Source organism: Peromyscus eremicus, unplaced genomic scaffold, assembly GCF_949786415.1.
Source record: "Peromyscus eremicus unplaced genomic scaffold, PerEre_H2_v1 PerEre#2#chr22_unloc_1, whole genome shotgun sequence".
NCBI lineage: Eukaryota > Metazoa > Chordata > Mammalia > Rodentia > Cricetidae > Peromyscus > Peromyscus eremicus.
In genome coordinates this window covers 5661994-5681555 of record NW_026734286.1, presented here as the reverse complement: position 1 = coordinate 5681555, position 19562 = coordinate 5661994, and the positions used below count along the sequence as shown (strand labels likewise).

The window sequence follows — 19562 nt, the reverse complement described above, 5'->3', positions numbered from 1 at the left end:
TAAATCAAGCTCCTCCACAGTTGGGTGTCACCGAAGGGGAAGTTTCCAAGCTGTACCTGTTGACATCATCTCGTGTGGACTCTGGAGATCCCCCACTAGAACCTCTGGCCTTATTAACCCACTGGTGCTCAAACTCTGAAAGTCAGAGTCCTTTTCCCATAACACTTTGTTTCCACTGAGGTCATTTTTATTTCACCTAAGAACAGACCCTTTTATGGTTTAGATTAACTGGAGCACAGCAGAGGACAGAGTTTCCCTATAACCCACTCACCATTTCCGGCTGTGAACACTTGCTATGGTCTAAATGAACATGTTCCCAGAATCCACACATTGGCACTGGACAGCCCGTTGGATAGGACCAAGAAGTAGAGGGGCTAGACAGACCTGTGTTCAGAGGTCCAGCAGCCCTGTAAACGTGTGTGTGATGGGGCCTGTCTGTAACTCCTGTCCTGGGGAGGTAGAGACAGGAGGAACTCGGGAAGCTCATCCGCCAGCCTAGCCTAACCCAATGGGCGAGCTTCCGGTTCCGGTTCCGAGAGAGAACCTGTCTCAAAATGACAACCACATCGTCTTGCAAGCTAACTGCAAGTGTTGAGAACAGAATGCAGCACACACCTGGTCTTAGGTAAAGATGTTGCTGGGGAGAGATGTCTTCCAGGCCTCTTTAACTCTTGACATTTCCAAGACTCCCTCCCCAGGGCAGGCATGAAGCACAGGGAGTGAAGTTTCCAGGGTTTTCCCTCCTTTGGCCTCAGATCCCTCCCTATTCCATGGAAAAAGTTCTAGGCCCCCAGCTGGTGGTGCTATTTTGGGACACTGAGGACTCTTTGGAGGCGGGGCCTAGCTGTGACCTATCACAGGGGGGCTTTGCTCCCTTCCCACCCTGAGGCTGTCGTCAGTCGTCAGAGGGGGAGGGGAAGGAGGGGGAGGAGGAATAAAATTTTAAAAAGGACATGAAGCTGGGAGGGAGATGGGGTGATGGGAGGGGGAAGATGGACGGAAGTACCAGCCGATGGATATGTGTACTATACATTTATAAATATGTAGAATTTGCAATGAATAAAAATTACTATTCACAAAATAAGAGCACAATTTAAAAGCCCCACAATCCATCCAGGAGTTGTGGTCAGGGGTATACCCAGTGAATGCCGAAGAAAGTCTCGTCAGCGTTGCGGGAGGGCAGCAGAGGCAGGGTGAGGTTGGTGCAGAGGATATCCCCGAGGGCCAGGCGAGTCAGGCGCTGGGATGCCACGGTGCAGCTCTGTCCAAAGTGCAGGCGCAGCAGGCTGATGCTGTGGCTGGCAGGGGAGCAGATGCTCACAGTCACGGTGGCCCTGGGCTGCACGGTGCTGCATGCTGCAGAGCAGTTGGCCAGTGTCACTTGGATATGCAGCCTGTAGATGCCGTCACGACGGATATACAGCTGCCCCTTCTCCAGCCCTGGTCCATGAGTGAAGGATCTTCCCAAGGTTGGACCGGCCTCCCAGTGCAGTGTAAGGTCCTTCCGAGGAACTGAGGGCAAAAGGTGAAGGAGATGAGAACTGAGGCTAGACTGACAGTGGGATTTAGAACCGGGGACTGATGTGGAGGAAGAGAGGTAAAGAACTTAAAGGAAGGGAGGAGAAGAAAAAGAGAAGAGAGATGGATGGATGGGCACACACAATGCAGGGGAGGCAGAGAGACGGAGAAAAGAGGATAGAGATGAGAGAGAATGAGAGATGCAGAGAGAGCGATATGCAAACATATGGTGCAGAGAGGGAGAGATGGACACACACACATCAGAGAGATGCAAATACACATGTATGGAAAGACAGATGGACAGAGGAGAGAGAGAACCAGAGAGACATGGTGCAGGGAACGCCTAGGGCTCTGTGGCACCTCTCCCCCCCCCCCCCGCCCCCCTGTGCTGCTCTGATGCCTGGGAGTTGCCTCTGGGTCCCACCAAATTCCAGTCCTTCTTTCTCCCTCTCCAGTAATACCCTGAGCCCAGCTCAGAGGACCGCAAGGGTTTGGGCCAGCATGGCCACGTTGCCTGGGTGAGGGGAAACTGGTCATGGGCTGGACCCATGTTACGCCTTCTACCGGGATGAAGAAGGGACCTAGCAAAGTCCCTCGTTAACTATCCTTGTGATGGCTCCTTAGATGGTCAGCTGAGGTCTAGAATCACAGCGGAAACAAATCTGTCACCAGTTATACAGATGATGGTCACTGAGGTGGGAAGACACACCCCGAAGGTGGGAGGCACCATGCCATGTGGAGGAATACAAAGGAAAAAGTGCTGAACGCTCATCTCTCTACTTCCTGACAGGATGTGAAGTTTCTGTTGGTCTCAGCCTCCCTCTCCAGGATGGACTACAGCCTCCAGCTGCCAGCCTAGCTGGCAGAAGTCGGTTCTCCCTTAGGTTGCTTTTGTCTGTTACTTGGTTTGTTATTTTGTTCCAGCAACGAAAAAGGTCACGAGACTGTTGATACAAAGACCTTGATTGCCAATCAGAGCAGCTAAGGGGGGTGGGGGGGTAGGGGGGTGGGGGATGGGAGGGTGAGAGGGAGGAAGAGGGAGGGAGGGAGGGAGAGAGAGGGAGGGGGGGGGAGGATCCCTTTAATTAGTTATTGATTTTGAGACAAGATCTTGCTATACAGGGTACCCTCAAATTCACGATGTTCCTGCCTCAGGCTGCTGAGTACTAGAATGACGACTGTGCCAGCATGCCCAGACAGGACGGATTTATTAAAGTAATGGTTAGTTGGTTATTAGTATCAAGGTTTACGGTACTTAAGTACTAATGTTACTACCAGATGTTTTTAAATTTTGAGACAAAATCTTGCTTGTAGCCTGAGCTGGCCCAGAACTTGCAATGCCCCTGCCCCAGACTCCTGAGGGCTTGAATGCCAGATGTGTATCACCGTACCCCATAGGGCCTAACTTTGAAGGACGGATCCAATCCTAGCATGCCACAAGTACTATTTCGGCTGAACTTGCTTTGCCTAGTCTTCAGCACTTGTGTTTTCCTTGGCTTGTTTGTAGGAGTGCCACGGAACCCAGAATCTCCCAGATGTTTTGAAAGTACTCTGCCACTAAGTGACATCCCCAGCCCCTCACTGTGGGATTCTAGGCGGGGCTCCACCCTGACCACGCTCCCAGCCCCTCACTGTGGGATTCTAGGTGGGGCTCCACCCCTGGCCACTCCTCCCCTGCCCCTTTCACTAAGATGCAGCCTTCTGGCCGGGGCAGTGGTGGCGCATGCCTTTAATCCCAGCACTTGGGAGGCAGAGCCAGGTGGATCTTTGTGAGTTCGAGGCCAGCCTGGGCTGCCGAGTGAGTTCCAGGAAAGGCGCAAAGCTACATAGAGAGAGCCTGTCTCGAAAAACTAAAAAAAAAAAAAAAAAAAGCAGCCTTCTGATACACAAGTTACACACACCAGGTGCCGAGAAAACAAACGGATGTGAGTAGCTGGATCATCATAGCTGCTTGTGTTGTGTCTGAACTTTGTGAGGAAAGGAGAGGATGACTGACTGAGGTGGTGTGTTCCTGGAATCATGCGTCCCCATTTTAGGAGCCTCTCTCTACCTCCCTTTACTCTCTCTCTCCCTTTCTCAATTTCTTATGAGACACGGCCTGTTGTAGTCCAGACTGGCCTTGAACTCGATGACCTTGAATTCCTGTTCCTCCTGCTTGTGCCTCCTTGTGCTGGGATGGCAGTGTACACCACCACATCTGGTTTACGTGGTGCTGGGCTGGTGAGCCAGGCAGCGCTGTAACCACTGAGTCACATCCCATACTGCTCCCCCCCCCCCCCAGATGATCCCAGGCTGGCTTCAAACTCCCACTGTAGCAGAGGATGACCTCGAACTCCTAACCCTCCTGCCTCTGTTGCCCAAATGCTGGGATGACAAGTGTGGACCAGCAGCGTGGCTCATGTGGTGCTGAGGATGGAACCCAGGGCCTCCTGGGTGCTGGGTGCTGGTTCTACCGACTCAGGCTGAGCCAGGGGCCACTCCTTTCCTATGTTCCCTCCCTCCTTCCCTCCCTCCCTTCATCCCTCCCTCCCTCCCTCTTTCTCTTCCTCCCTCCCTCCTTCCCTCTCTCCCTCATTCCCTCCCTCCCTCCCTCCCTCCTTCTTGTCCCCACCTCCCATCCCACTGGATTTCCAGCCTTACCTGTGAGATTCAGCTGTAACTCAGCTACATGCACCTGGAAAAAAAAATACCAGAAAACAGAGAAAGCTCATGAGCGCCCACGGCTTGAGAGACTCTCGGGGTTCCCTGTGTGCCTGCTTGCTGCCGTCCATGCTACATTCCCACCGGCCTATTTTGCTAGTTTTTCGTTGTTAAGTCTTATCCAGACCCCTGCGAAGTTGCAATTACAAGATCGCTGAAAAAAATCACTGGTTTGTTTTCCTGGAACCGGGGTCGGGTGGGGGGCTCAGGCCATGCTTCCCACCACTTGCGGGACCTTTCAGCCCCGGGAAGCTCCCCCCCCTCCTCCCTCTGTACTAGTGAGGTTCCCAGCAGCATCTGCGTCTACCGGGCGTGGTGGGGGAACGCCGGCAGGCGGGCTGGGTCATCCCGGCCGCTCAAAGCTGCATCTTTCCCAGCCCGGGATCCCCCGTGTGCTCTCAGGCAGCTGGGGCCGGCCTGGTCTCCCTCCTCGGCCTCTCCTTTCTTCTGTCTATCTCACCTTCCTCTTTTCAACCCATGTCGCTCCGATTTTGCCTCTTTTTTGTGTCCTTTGCTTGCGCTCCTGCGCATCCTTCCCGAGCCTGTCCCGTCCCCTCCAGAGTACTTGAGTTCCTACCTCCCCTCCTCCCACTTCTCGGCCCCTCTCACCTCAAGTGGCTCCAGCTGCGTCTGCTGCTGCTTCCGGAACAGGACACAGTAGATCAAACAGGAGATGAAAAGAATCAACACCATCAGGAGGCCAAAGCGCAGGAAGGTGTTCCAGCTCGGGCGTAACAGCACCCAGGGGCAAGGGCGACCTTCCTCCACCATCCTTGCTAGCGGGCGCTGCATCCTCTGATGGTGACGAAGGCCAGAAGGCAGCAGGAAGCTGCAGCCTCCTCACTTGAGCTTTTGTGGCCTGCCTTGACCTGCCCTTCGAACGGGGATGTCCGACGCAGGGGAAGAACTGGGTCTCTTCACAGTGATAGGGAAATCCCCCGGAGCCTGTGGCACCCCCTGCCATCTTACAGACAGGCCCGCCCCAGCCTGTCCCTCAGGCACAAAACATTCTGTATCCAGCCCCTGGTGTTCATTCATTCATTCATTCATTCATTCATTCAACAAACCGTTTATTGAGTATCTATTAGTGTTTCAGTACTGGGCTGGGTTGCTAGGAAATTAGGAAGCGTCTGCATCCAGGGATCCCCCGTGCTCCCCCAAATATTTGGACATGACTGTAGACACTTCCATGCGGGCCCTTATAAGCATCTCACGTGGGAACTCACTATATAGCCCAGGCTGGCCTAGAACTTGTCATGTTGCCCAGAGTTGCCTGCATCTCCTCAAGTAGCCCAGGCAGATGTGGAACTTGTAGCCCAGGGTGGCCTCTGACTCATCCTTCTGACTTTGGGTGTGAGTCACCACATCGGACTTGTCCTGATGGCTAGCTTATTCAATAGCTACTGGCCCCTCCGTTCGGGTCCCTCGGAAGCTGAGAACATAACCCTATTTGAAAGGAGACACAACTGTTGCATTCATGAATTTACTGCAGTTGTGATTATCAGCCCAAGATGGCCCGGCAAGGTTCATCATGGACGCGGGGAGGGGCCTGAGACCCCTCTTCTTCCTGTGGCTTTCGGGTAAGTTGTCGCTGCTCCAGGAAAACAGGGGTCCCACCCACGACACAGAGCAGCTGATAGTTCACTTAGAGCTAGCAAAGAGTCAAGAAAACCCTCCTTAGAGAGAGGGGGCTGAGCTAGGCAGCGGTGCCCAGCCTGGCAGGCCTGGGGCTTGTATCTCTCCTGTCCCTGGTCTCCCTTCCCCTGGGCCTCCCCTGGGTGGGCACTCCAAGAGAGCATTGTGTTCTTCATGCCTGTACTATAAGATGTCGAACACATCTACTAGCTCAAGTTCCCCTGAAGTTGAGACGTTCACTAGAGAAAAGGGCATTGGGGAGAGGTTGCCTCTGAAACAGGTTTGAGCTGACCCAGCTTAGAGGCCACCACCACTACCTTCATATCCTGTTTTGGGGGAAACTTGTTGGACAGTGGCCCCTGAATTTCAGATGGAGTCCGATTAACATGGGGCTAGAGAGATGTCTCAGTCGTTAAGTCCAGTCCCTTCCAGAGGACTCAGTTCCAAGCACCCATGTCAAGTGGTTTAGAAAGATCTGGAATTCCAGTTCCAGGAGGATTTGGTGTCTCTGGTTTCCATGGGCACCTGCACTCAGGTGTACATACCCTCCCCATACACATAAATAAAATAAACAAACGGTTTAAAAAAATATGAAGTGGGCTGGGGAGATGGCTCAGTGGGTAAATCCTTGTTAAGCAAGTATGAGAACCCCTGAGTTTGATCTCTGAAAGTGGGGTACAGCAATACCTGCTTGTTACTGCAGCTTGCTGGGAGGCAGAGACAGGAGGACCTTGGCAGCTCAGTGCCCAGCCTAGCTGAAATGGTGAGCTCCGGGCTCAGTGAGAAAGCTGGGTGCAGGGCGGGAGAGGAAAGCATCTGCTGTCAACCTCCTGCCTCCGCATGCAACTGCGGGAGGGAGTGTGCCCTGTCTCCTACACGTGCACACTTGCACATGGCATGAAAAGACACCTGGGAAGTAGGGACGTGGGACCTGTGAAGAGCTAAGCCACCACTCGAGAGGATGGAGTGACTCTTTCCCCCAGCCTTCAGAGGGGGTGTGGCCTCCCTGATACCTTGTTTCAGAGCCCTAACCTCTACAACAGTTTTTTTAAAAAAAAATCTTTAATTATGTGTATGAATGTGTGTGTGTGTGTGTGTGTGTGTGTGTGTGTTTGTGTGTGTGTGGGCACGCATATGCATGCACACATGAGTGCAATGCCCATGGAGGCAAAAGAAAAAAAAAAAGATGGTGTTGGAGCTGGAGTTACAGGTGGTTGTGAGCTGCCAGATGTGGGTTCTTGGACCCAAACTTGGACCCTCTGCAAGAACAGCAAGTACTTGTAATTGCTAAGTCATTTCTTCAGCTCCATTTTGGGGACTTTAAGCCATCTGATGTGTGGGCTGTTTTCACGATAGGGTTTCTATTACTGTGATGAACACCAGGACCAAAACAACTTGGAGAGGGATGGGTTAATTTCACCTTACAGTTCCTCATCACTGAAGGAAGGCAGGGCAGGACTCGAGGTGGGACTGAAGAGGGAGCCGAGGAGGAGCGCTGCTTACTAACTTGCTCAGTCTGCATTCTTGTACACTTAGGACCATCTGAATGGAAGTGCATAATGTGCTGGACCCTCCTGTGGGTGTTCTGGGAGGGTCCATGAAGAAAAAGGGTTACTCCAAGATGACTTTGGGCTCAGCAAAAGCAGCAGTGTGAACCAGCTTCTCGTGAACTGACTGCTCACTGCTTCCTAAAAAGCATCCTTATTGTTACACAATTTACACCTTTAGCAAGCGATTTCCACATGCCAAAACCTCTTATCTGGAGCTATTTGAAGGAGACTTTTGCCTAAGCAATCCTCAGCCAGGAGACCTCCTGGTTTGCCAGGTTCTCCCATTACTAAGTTTTGCAAAAGCTCTGGAATCCTTCAGGAAGGACTCAGATAAGAATCACTGACTTGCCGGGTGGTGGTGGCGGCGGCACACGCCTTTTATCCCAGCACTCAGGAGGCAGAGACAGGCAGATCTCTGTGAGTTCGAGGCCAGCCTGGACTACAGAGCGAGTTCCAGGAAAGGCACAAAGCTACACAGAGAAACCCTGTCATGAAAAACAAAACAAAACAAAACAAAAAAAAAATCACTGACTTTATTCCATTTCTTTAAGGGAATTTTTTATTTCCTCTTTAAGGGAGTTTTTCATTTCCTCTTTAAGGGCCTCTATCATCTTCTTAAAGTCATTTTTAGGATTGATTTCTTCTGCTTCTTCTGCATTGGTATGTTCAGGTCTTGCAGGTGCAGAATCTCTAGGTTCTGATGTCATTTAGGTCTTTATGTTGTTGCCTGTATTTTTGTACTGGCGTCTACTCATCTCTTCCTCTGCTTGGTGCAGGCGGTGTCTGTGTCTGAAGGTGCCTCTCTTGTTCTAATTGTTAGTCTTGGTCCACTAGGAGCTTTTGGTCAAATCAGTGCTGTTGGGCTGGTTCTCCGGGAGCAGCTTAGTTCAGTCAGTGTTAGTGGGTTCTGTCTCAGGGAGTAGTTGTTTCCAATTGGTGCAGGGTGGGCTTATAGCTCCAGTGGTTGCTGGGTTCACAGGGGCTGGTTATTTATTTATTTGTTTGTTTGTTTGTTTGTTTGTTTATTTTTGGTGAGGGAGCAGGGAAAGGTAGCTGCCTGGTCCCTGGGGCTCCAATGGCTGGGGCCTAGGGGCTAGAGACCTGGTCTGCAGGTCCAGAGATGGGGCCTTACCCATTCCCAGTCGGCGTAGGGTGGGCTTATGATTCTGGTGATCTGGTTCGGTGGCTGGACAGCACCTTCTCTTGCATTCTCGGGTTGCGTTTTGCTCGCTCGCCAATTCCCCAGCTGATTGTGTTTCCTCAGACTGCAGACTGCAGGTTTCTGAAACCTCTCCGGAATGGATCTGAGTTGAGCAGTTGATCGGTAGGGCAATCTCACTAATGCCTCCAAGTTGTTGGGGTTCGCAGGATCTGCAGCTGGGCCCGGGGTCGGCCTCGGGCAGAATGTTCGCAGAATGTTCGGTCTGTTCTGGTCTCATCCCATGGAGGTGGCCAAGAATCACTGACTTTAAACAAAAGGTAACAATCACTGACTTCAATCAAAGCCTGGGCGCTAACTCTCTGGAATTCAAGCCAAGTCAATGGCTCTGTGGAATCCTGCCCTGCATCTGGCCCTTCTGTTTAAGCTATAATTAGTTATGTTGAAGATTATGTAGCCTTACAGTAAATACAGCCTTTTTCCTATTGTTTTGTTTCATGATCTTAGGCAAATAAGCCAAAATACATTTTAAAGCCAATAAAAGTTATTACTGCTAGAACAAGAAATATATTAAGTGATGTACGGGATCGGACGAGGCTAATGTATTTGCAAGGCTTTCCATAACATCCGTTCCTGTCACATGAGGTAACCCTTTTGAAAAAGTTTCCTTAAATTCTTGCTGTAAGTTATAAATCATTTAGGAAGAATTAGGGTGACCCATCAAATGCATCTTAAACTTTTCCAAGTCAAGCTTGCTATCATTGAACCTTAAAGGTTCAATAGGATGCAACATTCTGATCACATTTTTAATTTTATCTGCTTCTTCAATATTTCCAACTGATCCCCCCAACAGTATAACAGTTTGTCTCACATCAGCTATTCCATTAACTATCTCACTGTTTTATTTTGTTCAGTTCGAAGTTCCGTAGAATGCTTGTGCCAGTCTCTAATGAACTCAGCAGTTTGGCTTTCTTTACGAAGGGCCAATCCAGCTGCTGTAGCAGCAGTAGCAGCCAATGCAACAATGCCCATACCTACTGCAATAATCAGTCTAAGCATTCAATGTGTTTTTCTTAATATTCTTTCAGTGAGCTTCTGCACTATGGTCATCACAGGTGAGTCTTGCCGTGGCCTTGATGACTTCACTGGCATCCAGACTGCTGGCCTTGCTCTAAGAATGTATAAACTTTCAGAGGTTACATCTAAAGACATACTAGAATTAACACAGGTATGAAGGGTACAGTGTTCACAAGTGATGCTGTAATTATTAGGGTGCCATTGTACAGGCCCCTTCAGTAGCTAATAAGGTGATGGTACACATAGTATAAAAGGATGGCTTTGATTTAGTCTAAATGACAAAGTTTCATCCTTAATGTTTAACTCTCCTTCCCATGCTTTAAGAGGGTGGAAGGTACTTGCTAATTTCTTCAAGTTAGTCTGAACTGAATCTCCAAGTTGTAGGAGAGGACTTGACATTCCAACTCCATGCCATTGAATAGGTTCATTGACAGCAGAGCTAATTTCCACAGTCCCAATGAACTATCTCTGTGCCATCTTGATTCTGAGTGAGAATGTTTTCCTTGAAGGAAGCCAGAAGGGCTCCAGTCAATGAAGCCTCCGTGGGAGATACTAATTAGCACTCGAGGTTTCTCATCTTTACATTGTTGCCAGTGTACCCAGTCAGAGTCTTTGTTGATAACCCACATCTCACCAGACGGTAGATTTTATGGAACTGGTAGCATTAATCTCCTGTCCTCTAAAACCAGACGCATGAAGAATGTAAAACTCGAGAAAATCCTGGGTAGTATTAACTATAGATAGCCACATTATTCATACAAATAGGAATTCCTTGCATCCCTGCAGTATAATTCCTAATTTCTTTACCTCCCTCCATAGATTGGCAGGACCTTGGTTTTCATACGGACCAGGTAGCCAAGAAGATTCATTAACCATCACAGGAATATTCACATCTCCCAACTTACTGCTAAGTTATTTGGAGGATTAGGAACATAGGCCCAATATGTATAGTTGGCCCTGTTACCTGTATAGTTACCACAGATAGCATAGCAAGGAACAACATTGTGCATTAAGAGGTTTTCCAGCCAGTCAGACTAATGCTTCCCCTTTGTCACAGAGATTCTTAAGCTGTCCCGAGGTGGGAGGATCAGCCATCCACTTCAAAGTCTTTCTGTGTCACTTCTCTCCAAGTCCAGTCACCCATGTCAGCAGCCAAAATGTCTAAGAGACTTCTCTTGCTCATGTTGGATTTTTATCAATTTTGATGGTATCCACAAATTTTTGTTTCCTGCAGAAACATAAGCATATCCTCAGCCCCATCATAACACTTTCCCTGGTTTCCATTCTGATGTTAAAATATCTTATAATGCGCGGGCTGACTCAATTCAGCAGTTTTTTCTGCAGTCCAGTGGCTTCCTGCAGCTGTTGTCCCTGCTTCTTTAGCACTAAAATTTAAAGTCAGTGAAGCATTTTGCAGCCAATCCCTGGGAGTCCTCATATCTCCCTTCTGATTTATAAGCATTTATTTTAGAGTGCGATTAGATCTTTTAATAATTGTTTGTCCTGTAGGATTATATGGTATCCCTGTAATGTGTTTTATGTTATAATGTGTAAAACATTGTTTCATTTTACTGGAAACATGAGCAGGGGCATTATCAGTTTTAATTTGTATCAGTATGTCGATTATAGCTACTTTCTCTAATAAATGTCTAATTAGAGAGTCAGCCTTTTCAGAACTTAAGGCAGATGCTCATTGAAATCCAGAGTATGTATTAATGGTATGATGAATAAATTTTAATTTTTCAAATTCTGTTAAATGAAATACATCCATTTGCCAAATTTCTTTTTTTTGTTTTTTTTTTTAAGATTTATTTATTTATTATGTACACCAAAGAGGGTGCCAGATCTCATTACAGATGGTTGTGAGCCACCATGTGGGTGCTGGGAATTGAACTCAGGACCTCTGGAAGAGCAGTCGGTGCTCTTAACCTCTGAGCCATCTCTCCAGCCCCCCCCCCATTTGCCAAATTTCATTTCTTTGTGTACCTTTAGGATTACTTCCTGCAGGTAAAGGAACTTGATTGTACTAAGAAGAAGTAGGACGGTTTTTAATAATTTCTTTAGCTTGTTGCCAGGTAATGGAAAACTTTCTATAAGCCTCTACTATTAACATGATGTTTTCTATGAAATTCTAAAGCTTCTAACACATTTCCCATCACTAATTGGTCAATTTTTTCATTTCCTTTTGCTAATGGCCCAGGCAATCCACTATGAGACTGAATATGAGTGATGTATGGTGGATAATTTGTGTTCTGGATTGCTTGTTGCAGTTGCATGAATAGCAAAGTTAATTGTGAATTATCAGGAATAGGTTCAGCAGTTTCTATATATATATAATACAACCCCTTCAGCAGATTGAGACTCAGTAATTATATTAAAATATTCATTAAAGTCTAATAAAAGCATTAGAATGGCATATAACTCTGATTTTTGGACTTTTAATTACTTTACTTACATTTCCTACTTTATAACCAGTCGTTCCTAATTCATTTGTGTCAGTATAGAATGTAAGAGCCCCAGAAATAGGAGTTCTTTTCACTGTGCAGGGAAGAATCCATTCAGTTCTTTTCATAAACTGAATCTGTTTACTTTTGGGACATTTGTTGTTGATTTCTCCTGAATAATTGCTACAGGCTCTTTACCAGTCATCAATAATCACCCACAGTTGTATAATTTAAGGATTAGTGTAGGGCACTACACTCTCAGTTAGGTCCATTCCAGACAATTGGTGAAATCTTATTCTTCTCTTTATGATTAATTCAGAAACCTTCTCTATATAGGTTTTACACTTTTTACTCTTTTTCTGGGCTAAAAATATTCATTCTAAAAATTACCTTCCATTTGCATAATGAGTCCAGTAGGGGAATGAATAGAAGGTAAAATTACTAAAATACACTCAGTTGTGAGAGTTAATCAATCTATATAGGCATTTTGAAATTTCTGTTTTACTTAGACCAACATCTTTTCTGCTTCATCTGTTAAATACCTTGGAATATTTAAATCCTAGTCACCTTGCAAAATTTTTAAAAATTACTTCATTCTTGAGTAGTCAGTCCAATGGTAGGCCAAAACCAGTCAATATCACCCAATAATTTTTGAAAATCATTAAGAGAGTATAATCGCTCTTTTTTAACCTGTACCTTTTATGGCTGGATTTTCTGTTTACTTAATTTAAATCTTAAATAATTAAGAGAATCTCCTCTTTGTATTTTTTCAGGAGCAGTCCATATGCCCCAACAAGGCAAAATCCTTTGTATTTCATTAAACGTCCTTTCCAAGGTACCTGTATTGGAAGTAGCCTATCAAAGACTATTGGGGTCCAGCCTCTAACAGTCTCTTCCCAGGGTTTTCAGAAGAGATGCTACCAACCAATGGCGAGAAATAACCTGAGGGAATGAACCTAAGTATGCTGAGCTCTTTAGTCCACTCACTTTATTCTTCTGATACAAAATTCTATCTCTACAGCTTCAATTCTGTTCTCATACTTAGCTCTTCTCTGTTCCTTCTCCTCCAGTCCTCTCATAGTTCTAAGTTCTTTCCATCTCATCCTCATCTTCATCTTTGTTCCTCTCCATCTCTGTTCCTTCCAGTTCCTCTCCAGGAACTGGTCTAAAACCTTACAAGCAGTCCAACTTTTACAATACAATGCAAGGCTTTCAAGGTCCCCACAAGAGCAGTGATAGTCAGCTTCATTTGCAACCTCAAAGGGGAATGAATAAAGGAGGTAGGTCAAATCAGGCCTGGAATGAATCAGAAAGGGAATTTATATGCTCAAAATATATTCTTAGAGATGATTAAGTGAAACGTTATGAGTTTATCATAAATGTGCTCAAACGACAATCTTAGGAGAAGTTAGGTGAAAGAGTCCATGAGTCACTGGACTCATGGTCCAATTTGTGGCGAGAGGCAGGGATAGTACTTGATAGCTAGGTGACTTGTGTCACAGCTTGAAGCACCTGATATGTAAAAAACCCTTTTGTTCTAAGTAAGCTGCTCTAAGGTGCCATTTGGGGGCTGTGAGAGAAAGGGAGGTCTGAGCTTAATTTGCACAAGAAGCAAAGCTATGTATATAACCTCTGCATTACCTAGATGGTGTCTCCATATCGGTGTTATCTTAATTCAGAAGACTGGCAGATGGTCTGACCAGCCATTCTGTCTGCCACTTATCCATAGATGCTTTGTCTGGAGCTGGCCCTGGCTTTGGATTCTTGCTAAAGGAGATTATTGCAGAAGGCAGACATCTAATTCTAATGCTAAAAAGGAGCAGAAATCCTGGAAGCAGGAAGCTTTGCCTGTGTGACTGTATCCAAATACCTTAACTGTATATGCTCAAGGAATGATCAATCCATACTGTTTAGAAGTTCTTGGGGAAGCCATGAGAGCTCACATGAAATTCATAGCAGAAAACAGCTAATATATTAAAAGCCAAATAACAGCAAATATTCCTTGAGACTTGGCTTCCTCTAGAAGAACTCCTTGATTCTTCCGGATAATGGCTTTGCCATAGTCAGCTGAATTCTTACTTCATATTTTTGTGACTTGCAGCAGCAACCAATAAAATGTTATCCATACATTGGTAAATAATGGATTGAGGAAATTGTTTATGAACCACTTCTAGTGGTTGAAGCATACAATATTGACATAAAGGTGGATTGTTTAACATTCCTTGAGAAAGGATTTTTCATTGATATCTCTTTACAGTCTGGGCGTTATTATAAGTAGGCACTGTAAAAGCAAATTTTGCTACATCTTGTTCTTGTTAAGGGATAGTGAAGAAATAATCTTGCAAACCAATAACTATATCAGGCCAGTTTTTAGGTAACAAAGAAGGTAAAGGAATTTCAGGATGTAAAGATCCCATAGGTTGAATTATTTTGCTTATAGCTCTCAAATTGGTTAACATTTGCCATTTTTCAGATTTCCTTTTTATTACAAACACAGGATAGTTCCAAGGACTAGTAGTTTCCTCGATGTGCTTAGCATCTAACTGTTCTTTTACAAGTTGTTCAAGTGCCTGTAATTTTTCTTTAGTCAAGGGCCACTGCTCCATCCATACAGGTTTATTAGTTAGACATTTTAAAGGCAGAGCATTTGGGCTTCTGGCAGTGGCCCCTACTCCAAATCTGGGTAGCCAATTCCTACCTTGTCCTGCTGCTGTCCTTGTCTTGTGTAGCCTGTGGTTTCCCCTGATAATTCTTTCCAGTGCCTTTTCCAGGAATGTATCCCATTTTAAACATCATTTTATGAGCTGTTTCTGAAATTGTAAGAATATTAATTTTAGCTCCCCGCTGTTGTAACAAATCTCTCCCCCATAAATCCATGTCTGTATCAGACACATAAGGCTTTAATATTTCTACTTGTCCTTCAGGATCTATACATTTAATCCATTCCACCCTCTGTTTTACCTGACGTAAGGTTCCAATGCCTAAAAACTGAGTGGAGACTTCTTGTAAAGGCCAGTTGGGATTCCAAGAGTCTTGAGAAATTATAGACACCTCAGTTCCCGTGTTCACCAAACCTTTCATCTCAATGACATTTACTTGTAATTTTAACTTTGCTCTCTCATCATTAATAACATTTTCCCAAAATACTTTCCAAACCCTCCTGTCCTAAATATTGGAGCTGCTTTACCTTTAAGATATGGCAGTGATAATAACTGAGCTTCTATCTGCATAGTCCTTTTACATAAGCCATAATTTTAATTTCTCCTTTGTAATATTCATCTATAATTCCTGGGTGTGTAATAAATCCTTGAGACATTAAACTACTTCTTCTCAAAATTATTCCCACTGTTTCTGGGGGAAGAAGACCATACACCCCAGTGATTATTTTATAACAAGGAGTTTGTGGAGATAATGTAAGATGTTTTCCATTGTTATATCTAAGGCAGCACTGAATTTCCAATACTTTGTGTTTTCCTTAAAGATATGCATTTGGGGGTGAGGATGTGCAAACTGGGATTCTAGAGCTATCCATTATGACCATAAGACTGATTCTTCTTAGTCCAGTCAATAAACTGTCATCCAGACTTAAATAAACAGCAGTCAGTTAAAATATTCAGTGGCTGAGAATCGTCTAATAAAAGCTGATGGATTACAGCAAAGTTAGACTTCTGAGCTGTTATAACCCAGAGTGGGTACAATATTTTTTGTGGAACATGTGGAATGTGTGTAAAATTCTCTTTATCCTTTTCAAGAGCCATCTATAAAAGCATTAAAGCAATCTCTGTAGGATTTTTAAGAGGTAACTTGGGGCAATACTCATGGAGTATTTTTATAAAATCTCAAAAGGAGGATCCTTTTTTACAGATCCCAAGTAATGTGTTAAGGTGACCTGTTTATTAACGGTGTTGCACAAACAATTTACTTGCATTTTATTTAGTGGGGAAATAATTTTTGTAGGCTCCTTATCAGTAAGAGACTATTTCTATGAGCTATTGCCTTAGCAGCCACATTATTTATAAGCTAATTACCTGCTCTATTTCAGGTGTTACATTTTTATAGAATTAACTGAGAGTTTCCAGAAAGAAAATTAAAGAGCAGGACCAAATACTCAGGAATGAGAAACAGACAAGAGCATAGCTAAGGATATAGTTCAAAATCATGAAGTTAGTTTTTATTTACTAGGAAAATTAAACATTCATTCAGTCATTAATCAGACGATCAGGAGAAAAGAACATCCTCCATAAAATGAATGACTAATATCTATGGGAACATTTTTTTTGTTTGTTTGTTTTTCAAGACAGGGTTTCTCTGTGTAGCCCTGACTGTCCTGGAACTCACTCTGTAGACCAGGCTGGCCTCAAACTCACAGAGATCCACCTGCCTCTGCCTCTCGAGTGCTGAGATTAAAGGAGTGTGCCACCACCGCCTGGCATCTATGGAAATTTAAACAGCATTGGCTTAGTGCTTTATGCCCTGATTGTGACTGTTTTGTACTAGAAGTTGGGCTTGTTTTTAATTTCTTCTCCCACGAAGGGACCATTGATATTGAGTCATTCCCCACTATTAGGGAAAAAAATTCCTACAAAGAGATCTTTAATATTGAGTTGTTCCTGCTCTGAGGGAAAAACAAAACACATTTAAACCAAAATCAAGTAGACAAGCAAACATGAAAATTCTAAGCCCCAGGCTGGCTGTGCTGGATCCTGCTGCAGCCGTGGAGCCCTGCCCTCTTGGCTGTTCTTTGGAACTCAGGTCTTGCTGCTCCGGGCTGGCTAGCCCTTGACTGACAGAGCTGACAGGCAGCGTTTAGTCAGGAAGCTGTGAGTTCCAGCTGTCATTAATTTCTTCCAACCTTTGGGAATAACTCTATTCTAACTAGTCAGCCCAGTTATTTAAATCTTGTCTTACCTATAGGAAATGCATCCCATATGCCATATGCTTCTTTAAATCGCTTTAGCTCTATCATTTCTGTAAGTTTCTGAACACAAACATAAATACTTTCCCCTTTTTCTATTGGTAAGATTCCTTTTTTCTTGATTTGTTCTTGTCTCAGGCGCCATTTTATTTTATCTTTAATATTTGCAATAGCTGTGCAGTGAATGCTTTTTCTTCCAACCCGCATTTTAGCAATTGCACATGTTGTTGCTCCTGAGATGAGGAGTTTAAATTCCCATGTCCCTGCCAAATCCTGGAGTCCTCACTTGCACATGTGAGTGCACTTTTAACCTTCAGTCCTTGAGTGTCAGATGGCTCCTTTCTCCGAATCTCACCACTTTGGGCACCAAGTGTCAGTGTTCTGTTTTGTGAGGGTCCATCGAAGAGAAAGGGCCACTCCAAGATGAATTTTCACTCTGCAGCCTCTGAGGGACCAAATGCCTGTTGCTTCCCAAAAAGACTTTTTTTTTTTTTTTTTTTTTTTTTTTGGTTTTTCGAGACAGGGTTTCTCTGTGTAGCTTTGCGCCTCTCCTGGAACTCACTTGGTAGCCCAGGCTGGCCTCGAACTCACAGAGATCCACCTGGCTCTGCCTCCCGAGTGCTGGGATTAAAGGCGTGCGCCACCACCGCCCGGCTTTTTTTTTTTAAATGTTACACAATTTACACTTTTAGCAAGCAATTCCACATATCACATATCAAAACTTTTTATCTGGAGTTGTTTGAAGGAGACTTTTGCTTAAGCAATCATCAGTCAGGAGACCTCCTGGTTTGCCAGGTTCTCCCATTACTAAGTTTTGCAAAAGCTCTGGAATCCTTCAGGAAGGACTCAGATAAGAATCACTGACTTTAAACAAAAGGTAACAATCACTACTTTAATCAAAAGGTAACAATCACGACTTTAATCAAAAGGTAACAACAATCACTAACTTTAATCAAAAGGTAACAATCACGACTTTAATCAAAAGGTAACAATTACTGACTTTAATCAAAAGGTAACAATCTCTACTTTAATCAAAAGGTAACAATCACCACTTTAATCAAAAGGTAACAATTACTGACTTCAATCAAAAGGTAACAATCACTAACTTTAATCAAAAGGTAACAATCACTACTTTAATCAAAAGGTAACAATTACCGACTTTAATCAAAAGGTAACAATCACCACTTTAATCAAAAGGTAACAATTACTGACTTCAATCAAAAGGTAACAATCACTGACTTTACTCAAAAGGTAACAATCACTGACTTTACTCAAAAGGTAACAATCAATCAAAAGGTAACAATCACAGACTTTAATCAAAAGCCTGGGCGCTAACACTCCGAATTCAAGCCAAGAGCAATGGCTCTGTGGAATCTCTCACTACACCCTCCTACATGGACTGTCAATCGAGAAAAACGCATCATTGGCTTGCCCACAGGCCAGTCTGGTGGGGGCGTTTTCTCAATTGAGGTTCCCCCTTCTAAAATCACTCTACTTGTGTTAAGTTGACATAAACTAGACAGCTCACTGGAAATTTAATTCACAGGTAACTACAGCTGGAGGACTTTGAACTTCATAAACAGTCTATGTACCAATGACTTAAATCATGCTTTATTTTTTAGCTATTATTATTATTATCATTTGCAGTCCTGAGGATGAAAGCTAGCTCATGATTCATCCACACCTCATGTCCCTCATTGGGCTTGGGGCATGGCTCAGGAGTAAGGACCCCCTCAATTCCCCACCCCCATCCCCCCACCTCCACCTAGAATTCCCCAGTGAGGGCTGGGGGCGTGGTCAGGGCAGAGACCTGCTCAGAATCCCTAGTGAGGGGCTGGGGGCGGTGGTCAGGGTGGAGCTCCACCTAGAATCCCCCAGTGAGGGGCTGGGGGCGTGGTCAGGGTGGAGCCCCACCTAGAATCCCCAGTGAGGGGCTGGGGGCGTGGTCAGGGTGGAGCCCCACCTAGAATCCCCAGTGAGGGGCTGGGGGCGTGGTCAGGGTGGAGCCCCAACCTAGAATCCTCCACCTCCCCCCTGGGAGAGCTGGTGGGGATGTGGTCAGGGGTGGAGGCTATCCCCACCCGGCTAGAATCTCCCAGTGAGGGATTGGGTCTCTACAGGATATAAGGGTCGGTCTAGGCTCTTACCTAATATGTAATACAAGGCCATGGCTTTCATCCCCAGCCCTGCAGGCTTTCTGGGTTCTTGGGCAATCTTCTGTCTTGTTTTCAAATTGGGAGGTGAGCTTACAGCTCCTTTTAGAGGCCCTCCGTGATTGGTCCGCCACATCTTGGGCTGAGCCCTTCCGAACTGAACAGAAATTAAAAATTCACCTCTGGAATTCCATGGCAGTGGCAAGGGAAGTCACAGGGTTGCTCACATAACCTTTTATGGACGTGTGCCAAGAGCAGGGCTTCCCCCACCTGCAGGCCACAGCCGGTCCCCTGTGGATCCTGAAGGGTCAGGGGTGGGGGTGGAGGTGAGGGGGTGGGGTAGGGCGGAGAGGATTGGCTCAGGGGACCACAGGAACAGGAAGATGTCCATTTCCTTCTGGAAGCCTAGGG

General features: G+C 45.4%; 1 protein-coding gene across 1 annotated transcript; it reads right to left on the bottom strand.

Annotated features, from left to right (window-relative positions):
- Positions 1-1126: 1126 nt before the first annotated feature.
- Cd70 (CD70 molecule) lies at positions 1127-4989 on the bottom strand. Its single transcript, XM_059251652.1, has 3 exons — positions 4828-4989; positions 4159-4192; positions 1127-1512 (listed from the first exon to the last, which is right to left on the bottom strand). Exons 1-3 carry the CDS (start codon positions 4987-4989, stop codon positions 1127-1129), a joined length of 582 nt encoding a protein of 193 aa, XP_059107635.1.
- Between the last annotated feature and the right edge of the window lie 14573 nt (positions 4990-19562).